Source organism: Nicotiana tomentosiformis, chromosome 2, assembly GCF_000390325.3.
Source record: "Nicotiana tomentosiformis chromosome 2, ASM39032v3, whole genome shotgun sequence".
NCBI lineage: Eukaryota > Viridiplantae > Streptophyta > Magnoliopsida > Solanales > Solanaceae > Nicotiana > Nicotiana tomentosiformis.
The window spans coordinates 28,078,481-28,087,902 of NC_090813.1; the positions used below are offsets into that span (position 1 = coordinate 28,078,481).

General features: G+C 35.0%; 1 protein-coding gene and 1 non-coding gene across 3 annotated transcripts; both read right to left on the bottom strand.

Moving 5' to 3' along the window:
• Window positions 1-2,694: 2,694 nt before the first annotated feature.
• Window positions 2,695-2,768, bottom strand: TRNAR-UCG (transfer RNA arginine (anticodon UCG)). Its single transcript has one exon. It is a non-coding gene; the product is annotated as a tRNA-Arg (tRNA).
• Window positions 2,769-3,724: 956 nt separating this feature from the next.
• LOC104121249 (uncharacterized protein ycf20) lies at window positions 3,725-6,858 on the bottom strand. 2 transcript variants are annotated; one of them, XM_009633197.4, is made up of 3 exons: window positions 6,671-6,858; window positions 5,158-5,355; window positions 3,725-4,348 (listed from the first exon to the last, which is right to left on the bottom strand). In XM_009633197.4, the coding sequence occupies exons 2-3, from the start codon at window positions 5,340-5,342 to the stop codon at window positions 3,949-3,951; spliced, it is 585 nt and encodes a 194-aa protein (XP_009631492.1). In that variant the 5' UTR covers window positions 5,343-5,355; window positions 6,671-6,858; the 3' UTR covers window positions 3,725-3,948. The 2 variants fall into 2 exon arrangements, with proteins under 2 accessions (XP_009631492.1, XP_009631493.1); XM_009633198.4 differs by having other exon boundaries at window positions 6,667-6,855.
• Between the last annotated feature and the right edge of the window lie 2,564 nt (window positions 6,859-9,422).

The following is a 9,422-nucleotide window of genomic DNA, read 5'->3' on the forward strand; positions in this document are numbered from 1 at the left end:
AAGTGTATACTTTTCTTGCTAAAATAAAATCAAGGGGGCTAAACTAAAAGTTTTCATTTTAAACAATAGATCGGGGCATTTCTGAACTTGGTGACTTACGTACCTGAACTTTATGTTGGCTTAATTACCCCTAAAGTTAAAAATTTGATAATCTCGACCCTCCTAAATGCTAACAACTTATGGAAGTGTGGTGTAGATTTTTGTGTACACATGATAATTTTTAGAATAAAAATATATATATTTACCTTTTTAAGTCCACCAATTATTTGGATCATCTTTTTCGGGCCAAATCTGTAAAAAACAATTTGGAAAACAATATTATTTTAATAATTATTTTTTATTTGACTAAAGATAATAATATTTTAATCAAGTTATTTTTATATACTTGGTCAGAAAAAAAAAGAAATGCATTTACAGAACAAATGATCACCGCATCTAAAAAAGAAATAAAAAGAAATATGCACTTGGAACTATATTATTTTGGCTAAAAACAACAAAATTCAAATCAAATGTGTTTCGAAGTTGCCTAAAAAAGTACATTCATAGTTGAAACAAATAACTATTGCATGTAAAAAAAAAAATTATACAGCTTGAAAATACATTGTTTGAACTCCATTACTTTGTCTAAACTTTTTTTTATTAAGCTGAATTAAATAAAGTTTTAACTAAGTTTGCAGATTGGCCAAAAAAATACACAATTAAAACAAATAATCATTGTGTCTAAGTAGAAGAAATGATTGAGATAAAATATGCGTTTATACTAAGAAGAAACAAAGGGCAATATAGTTGGAACAACTAAATTATTTATTGATTATGCGGCAATTAATAGTTGAAAAACATCCTACTTGAAAGCTATTTTTTAATTTTTCTTCCACATCTAAAAGAGCGTATATTCATGCTCTTTATCACATCAGTGTCTAGGGGTGTCGAGGCTATCAAATTGGCAACTCCATGGGAGTAATTAGGACAACATATAGTCCAAGTATATACTGAACAAAAATCGTCGATTTTAGGGGAACCAATCTAATCTGCGTAAACAATACTTTTGGCAATTTTTTCAATTATTTGAAATAATCTATAACGACTGTGATTATTTCATTTTGCCCAATAATTTTGAGGTTAAGGAGGTTTTTATCTCATTCAATGGGTGCATGAGATATTGCTTGTCAAGCTTATGTTTTAAGAGATTAATAAGTACAATTTCTTCTTTCATTTTTACCAAAAGAAAAAAAAAACTTTCTTAAAATACTTTTTGGAAAATGTATCTAAACAAACATATATTAACCCTACCTTTTCAAGTTTCGAGCCATTTGATATTCAAGTTGTTCATCCTTAACTAAGTTTCAGAGTTGTATTGATAAGGAGTGCTTTATTCCAAAGTAATTTTGTCCACTACAAATTTAGTTTAGTCAAATTACCGCCACCGGATTTAAAAAACTCAATTTTTTGTAGATGCAATAGTATATGGTCAGTACGATCCGTCCTTGGCACCATCACCATACATGTTCATGATTGTGTTTGAAGCTAGCATAGCACCCTTCCTTCCATAATAATTAAAGAGGGTAAGTACTTCTTTATCATTAATTAGGGGTTTCGGGTTCGAACTCTGGTATGGAGTCGCCTTTATTAGGGAGCGCTTTACCTCTCAATGTGGAATTTTTTGATGTCGAATTCGGATTTTGTCGGGCCCCAATGCAGATACCGAACACCGGGTGGGAAACCAAAAAAATTAAAGGGGTAAGCATCAAGACGTTCTATACTCTATCTTAAGTTTGAAGATATATACTAACAAAGGCCGAATGGGCAAAAGCATTGCTTCATGCAAAAGCTTCTAAGTTAAATGATGTGTATGGTAAACTGAAATTTCGATTTCAATCTATAAATGGACCCACACAACATCTTAAAATAATAAAGAAAATAGAACCATTTGAATATTGTTATTATGCACTCACAAGTGCTTATTATGTGTATGTAAAGAACTTTTATAGTGTTTGTGATCTGAGTAGAGGCTAAATTTAGAACTTTATTGTGTTTGTGAAGAACGGGGAAAAAAATCCTAAGACAAAAATAAATCATAAGGAGCAATCTTTAAGTGGAAGACTGAATGGAGGTTGTTGGAAGGTAGGGATGGCAAAATTAACCCAAACCTATTTGATTCGTTCAACTCGCCCAAATTTTAATGGGTTTGGGCTGGAATTAATATGAAAATTGGCTGTTTTGGGCTAGCCCAAGTTAACCCATCAAAAATCATCAGCCCAAACGAACTCATGATGATGCTCAACTTTAACCCATAGAAATGCTCACTCATAGAGTTCTACTTTTTAACATTCTGATCTTTGTTAGTATTATAAGATGAAGAAATATCAAATAAAGTTATAAATCTAAATTGAGGAAAAAAATCATTAGGCATGGATTGACATTTATTCCAAAACATAAGATAATTTTTATATACGCTTGTTTAAAAGTTGAGAATATTGCAAAGATTTGGGTCAATTTGGACAGGTTAGGTTACAACTCATTGTTTAGCTCATGTTGACCCCGTCCAACTTAACCGAAGTGAATTTTGGGCAGGGTTGAGCAATGACCCATTTAATGAGCCAATAATCTTGACCAGCCCAGATATAGCCCAAACAGCCCATTGGCTACCCTACTAAAAGGAAAAAAAAATGAAAGAGAAATAGAAGGAAAAGAAAACGACCACAGTGGGAGTCGAACCCACGACCTTCTGATCCGAAGTCAGACGCGCTAATCCACTGCGCTATGCGGTCAGATGAACATATTTTGCATGAACAACATTTTGGCGTATACTATCAACCCATACCTTAATAAACATCTTCTAACTTTGTGAATCTTTATTGCACGGCGAGGACGATTTCTAATGGGAGCCATTGGTTGATTGCTGATTTAAAAAGATTTTGTTTACGTGTCATCATAATTCTTGGATAAATATCTATAATGCAAGAACTTCTTTTATCTTGACATGTTGTCAAAAGCAACTACCCCACCACCAGATACGAATATTCTAGAAGTTTTCAAAAGTAGAAATTATAAAAGCTCGGGGGAATGAGTAAAGCTTTGAGCTCAAGGTTCAAACTGCATCTATTCCTTGCTAACTTGTCAGTCAGCCCGTTAGCTTCCCTTTATTAGCAAGCCATTCTGTCATTTTAATCAAAATCAAGAAATTTATTAGCTAATATTAGGTTGAATCATCATTAACTGCTACAACCAGGGCTTATGTCCTTAAAAAGCATTGCAAGTAGAGTCATTCCGTCCAAACCTGGAACGTAGGTTAACAATCCAACTCCATGCCATTCTAAAAGCCTTTGTACATGCGCCGAAATCGAAAAATTACCACAAAAGGTAGAAAAAATGGTTCAACATAGTCCATTATAATTTGAACAAAAATCTTTTGTGTTTTATATTCACGTCTCTTACGTGTAAAAATAAAACATCTTTTGGGAGATTTTAACATTAAATAAAAAAAAAAATGTAATGAGCCGCAAAACCAATTGGCCCCACAAAAGTGCTTATAAGATGAAACTTGTACAACATTAAATACTTGTCTTATCAACTTCTTACCATTCTTAATAACTCGTAACTTATGCTTGAGCAAAAATCCCATGCTCAATAACAATCCAGAGCATTCTGTTGATATGAATCAGCTTGTAAAAGTCTCAAAGAGCTAACGGAGCAGATTAGCTTAAAACTGAAAAATCGAATCATATTTTCCTATACATTTTATAGATGTGGCATCTAACTGGGTATGCTCCCATGTACAAGTGACATATATGCTACACCGTTGGAGACACTATACAACAGACATCCTGCAAATAGATGTATAAATACCCCTGGACAAAATGAATTTGCCTACACAACCCCATAGATCAAACTATGAAATTTCAATGGCATTATGATTTCTGTACACATCCCCCTCTCCTCATCTCCACTCTAATATTTGAAAGAGTCCAGGAAAAGACCAAGAGTCAACCCAGTCTTCCAATAATTGAACATGGTGATGAAGCTCCTTACCTCATCTAATAAAGGAATTGCTCTATACATGAGTGCTCCAATGCCCTCCACCACAGCCACAGCTAATCCAGCAGAAATAATATCCCAATCACCTGTCTGCCCTATTACAGTGGCAAATGCCGTTGCACAATAGAAACCCACTAAGAAAAATAGCAACTTCACCGGTAGGTTTTTCCTCAGCACCTTAATTCTGGCATCTAATTTGACAAGAAGAGCTTCTATGGCCCTAATAAGTCGAGTTCCACCGCTGCTGCTGGTTGTAGGAGAAGAATTTAGTCCATTGCCATCTGCAGCACTTCTTATAGACCACGCCAGCCTCCTATTTTGCAATTAAACTTTGAGATACACAAAAAAAGTTACTTTTATAAGTCTATGAGCAAGGATCTAGCATTAAACAAAGATAACATATATCATATAATTTCCTTATGAGCCCCAGCAGGCATATTCTAAGGTATTTAGCTATTTGAACAATATAAGGAAACTCAAAGGAGAGTTTTATATATTCCCAAATAGGTACCCTACCTCATTGCAACTGGGACTAGGGTGACTTGTAGGAATACACAGGACAAGCAAACTTGGACTTAGTAACGGAAGCAAACTTGGACTTAGCCAAGACAAATGGATATTGGGAGAAGTTATTTAATTTAACCCAGCCATTGTACCTTATCAAAAATAACCAGCCATTGTAAGAATCAGTTACTATAAATAGCATTTTTCAATTGATTTTTTGGGGAATGACTTCCACCTTACGAATTGATGTTAACATTCTCTGTTTTTCTTAGTATAGTTAGGATTTATATCTGCAGGCTGTTAAAGTGAGTTGCTTGTACTTTTGGAAAATGATAAAAGAGATTCTCTATGAGTCCTCAATCCTTATATCTTGGCTTCTCCACAAAGCACAATAACCAGTATTTTAAAATTGACAAACTAGGTAACAAAGAACTCTCAAATCTGTAAATATTTTTGCTTATTGAAAAAGAGAATTTTCTTTTCAGGAAATTAAACCTGGAAGAACCTGTTGTAATCACACATGTTTCCTTCTTATGCATGCAATCCATTTCTGGTGGAGGGAAGGGGCACAACTATGAAGCTACATCAAAGTTTCACATGACCAAGTGAAAAACTCACTTGAAATTTCTGAAAGAAGAAGGTTGGACAATATTAAGGAAGGATAGCTGGAAATGCATGAGTCTGCCTAGCGAATGTGCAGGTCTCCGAAGGCAAACAGTTCCATTAAGTCTTGATCTAGTATTATCGGCAACCAAATGCTTAGAAGTTGTTCGACAGCATGGAAAAGGCAGTTTGGTGGCCATACTTTGTTGGTATCTGTTAAAACAAACATAACGATCAACAAGAACTGTGAAGAGTTATTCCCATCTCTCTGAAGGGTCCAAACATTTTGAAAAGTGAAAAATTCCCTACACGTTTCTTATTATCATTTAAGGAGTAAGGAAAAGATACATAAGAAGCATTTACTCTCCAATTGTTACTGAATGTACTTGTTCTTTCCTCTTTTTTTTTCAATGACAACGGTGTCCGTCTATGTGAGACATCTTGCATGCACCTTAACTATTTCATGGACCATGGTAGCCAATAAAAGCCCACAAGCATAGGTGGAGGGTAAACCTCCCATCGAGCTGAAGCAAATAAGTTCAAGAGTGTTGTGGCTGGGACTTGAACCGGGGGTCTCCAGGTTGTTACTCCTATGCTTCAACTACTTAAGTGTTCCTTGGGGATATTCACTTAATTTTAATGGAGCAAACCAGCTCATAAAGTTTACAAGCTTGAATTCCCTCCCGTTATACATATCCTAATTTATATCCGCAGTTGGAAGGGTAGAAAACAAAGATACTTCAAAACAAATTCACCGGGAGCTTGATGAAGGGTGGATTTTAAGAGACAACTCCAAATTCAAGTTTACCACAAAAATCTCATAAGACTACGGATGTGATATTAAAGCTTAACGAGCTTCCCCGAATTTAAATTATAGCTTCAAATGTCAGAAAATTACATCAATGTGACTAGTTGAGGTGCACGCATGATAGCCCAAACTCAACGGTTATAAAAAAAATACATTAATGCGACAAGCTTCTGTAATCAAGAAACAATTTTTCTTTTTGTGTCCAGTTTAGCTCGTGTGCATGTCGGCTAATCTGCCGGGCACCTGAGCACTTGTTAGCTAGGAGGTACCAGGTATCAAGACACAATATTAAAATGGAAACCTATAAAATAAGCTTGAATAAACAAACTGAGCCCCTAACAAATCAGAGAGCATAAAACTGGGCATAAATATTCACAATTCTACTATTTTCACAATTGAATCACCACCATAATCCAAAGAAGTTCTCATTTGCTTTAGGAGCTTCGACAAACATGTGTCACGGCCAAATTGAGGCACAATTTCATATATTGCCATCACTATCTACTATAGTTACAAAAGCTAAGTATTCTCTCATTATGGCTAGTAGTCTAGTAAAATACATTAACCAATAACAAATGCAAGTAATAAAGCCATAAAAAAGACATAAAAATGAAATCAATTAAGCTGGTTTGGAAGAAATTTACGGAGTTGAGAAATGCAAAAACTAGGGTTTTCAGAGGAGAACTGAGGAAGAATCAAAATAAGAGCTAAAATACCTACCGGTCTTCTGATTCTCTGCTCAATTTGCTCGACGGCGCCTCTGAGAGCAGTCACCGTCAGTCGCCTAGCTCCCGCCGACTAAACTATACAATCAGAACAGTGTGTCTCGTGCTAGTCATGGGTAGGCAATTGTCCACCCACTAATTGGACAATTGTTAAATTTCTCATGTGTCATTTGGTTCGAGAATAGTGATACATACAATTTCTTTTTTTTTAAACTTATATATTTATGTGTGAAAGTAAATATCATGTGTAGAAAAAAAAAAATCAGAAAATTAAAAATAAGTTTGTAAAATCCCAACCAACTACCTCCAACAAATTAAATACACTCTCCACACACTAGGTTTAAATATTATGGGGAAATTACCTAATATTTTTGTCTTTATTAAGATTTGAATCATAGTCCCCAATATTTTTACACACTTCATTTAACGTTAGATCAGATCGAACATTTAATTATTTATGAAACTGTTATTTTAAAATATGAATAACGACCATAGATTAGAAGGCTTGAAACACGTACGAAACGCTTTTTCTAAAAGCAATATTCGCACCCTCTCCTCTGCGAGATTGCTATGGGACTATTGGCAAATAACTTTAGTGGATATGACAAGCCTATGAATTTCAACAGTAAGCAAACAGTGGGAAAATTCTATTGAAAGCAAGAACTATGGAACATGATATTTAGAATAGGAAGTTGGAGAAGGAAAAGTATTTTGCTGAAGGTTGTAAAAGGAGGACTCTGTAAAGTAACGTTATTTGATTTTAATTGAGTTTGAAAGAGAAGATCAATTTTTTTTATATAGACAAAACAGTTATAAAAAGGAACGGACATATCCATTCAAGCAAAGTCACACCTTTTCATTTAAACTTTTGAACTTTTAAACTATTAATTATATTTAAACAATAATTTTCTAACAATCCCCCACTTGTTTAAATATAAATAATGATTCAAATCAAGATGCATAAAGTACTAGTATATCTTTTACTTAAGTACTGAAACGTCCACTTATCAATAACTTGTTATTACCCTTTGAACCCAAAACTACTCATTTCATAGTGTTAGGTAGGGTTGCCATTATTGGTATACTTAATTAAGGAGTTTTAACCCAATCAAACTGGAAGTCGTTTTCACTGACTCCCTTGTAAGAGGTTTAGTAAATGGATCAGCCAAATACTTTTTGACTTTACAAATGTGTGAGAGATAATTCTATTTTTAATTAATTTTCTCACATAATTATGTCGAAGACTTATGTGTCTTGACTTTCCATTATATACATTGCTGTATGCTCAAGATAGAGTAGCTTGACTATCACAATGAATTGAAATTGAGCTCATACTTTTTGAGATCAATGGAATTTCTAAAAGAAAATCCCTCAACCACTCAGTTTCTTTTCCTGCTTATGCGAATGGAACAAATTCCGACTCCATGATTGAATGTGCTATATGTAACGATCCGATCGGTCATTTTGAGCTCTAGTATGTCGTTCGGCGGTTCGAGACCTTGAGTAGATTCACTTCATGTATTATAACTTGCACGTGTAGTCGGATTAGATTTTCGGAAAGATCAGAGTTGGTTTGGAAGAATAATTCTCAATTCAGAAGCTTTAAGTTGGAAGAGTTGATAATGGTTTGACTTTTGGATAAACGATCTCGGATCATAGTTTTAACGGTTCCGTCAGATCCGAATAATAATTTTGGACTTAGGTGTATGTCCGAATTTGGATTTGGAAGTCTGTAGGTTGATTTGATGCCTTTTGGCAAAAGTTAGAAGATTGAAGGTTTAAAAGGTTGATAGGTTTAACCGAGAGTTAACTTTATTGATATCGTATCCGGATTATGGTTCGGGGAGTTAATATATGTCTGTTGTGTCATTTGGGACTTTCATGCAAAATTTGAGGTCATTTCGGGTTGATTTGGTATTGTTCGGCATGATTTTTAGAAGTTTAAAAGTTTATTAGTTCATTAGGCTTGAATTGATATGTGATTCATGGTTTTGATGTTGTTTGGTGTGATTTGAGGCCTCGAGTATGTTCGTGTAACATTTTGGGACTGGTTTGTGTGATTGGGTGGGGTCCCGATGGCCTCGGGTGTGTTTCAGATGTGTTTAGGTTGTGTCCTCTTATTTGATGTTTCGGCATCATTTCTTTGGGCATAAAGAGTACTATATTGAGAAAAGACCTATGATTTGTTCCTATATTAAACTATTAGATCTGTATCCTAATTACAGAACCATAGCAAAAGAATCGTCGAATTCTGAGGTCGTATGAGAGAGTTATGTCCATTTCCATGTCGGGAATGATTGCTGGTTTCTGAGGTCGTATGGGATCAAGCCGCTCGCCTTGGCAGAATCGTGCGAAATACTTGATAAGGAGTCCGCGTACTCATAAGTTTTCTGACTTGAGATGTGACCGTTGATTTGGTATTGACCATTCCGTATTCCATTTGAGGAGGTATCCGATAATTTAGGACTTTGTGTTCACTGTTCAGCTAGACCGTACTATTTGCCTATATCTATTCTCATTGTTTATTTACCATATTTCATACTTGTCTACTTTATTATATTTGATTTACTGGACCACTAGTAAGCGTCAATGTCGACCCCTCGTCACTACCTCTTCGGGATTAGGGCTAGATACTTATTGGGTACAAGTTGATTTACGTACTCATGCTGTATTTATGCACTAAACGTGCAGGATATGACAGGTTCATTTGGTGGTCATTTGGGGGCGTAGGCGCAACTACTGAGGGG

Coding starts and splice junctions, on each gene's coding strand:
- LOC104121249 (XM_009633197.4), bottom strand. CDS start 5,342: ATGGCCACCAAACTGCCTTTTCCATGCTGTCGAACAACTTCTAAGCAT. Junction 4,349..5,157: donor TCTTCTTTCAGAAATTTCAA/GTGAGTTTTTCA, acceptor ATTGCAAAATAG/GAGGCTGGCGTGGTCTATAA.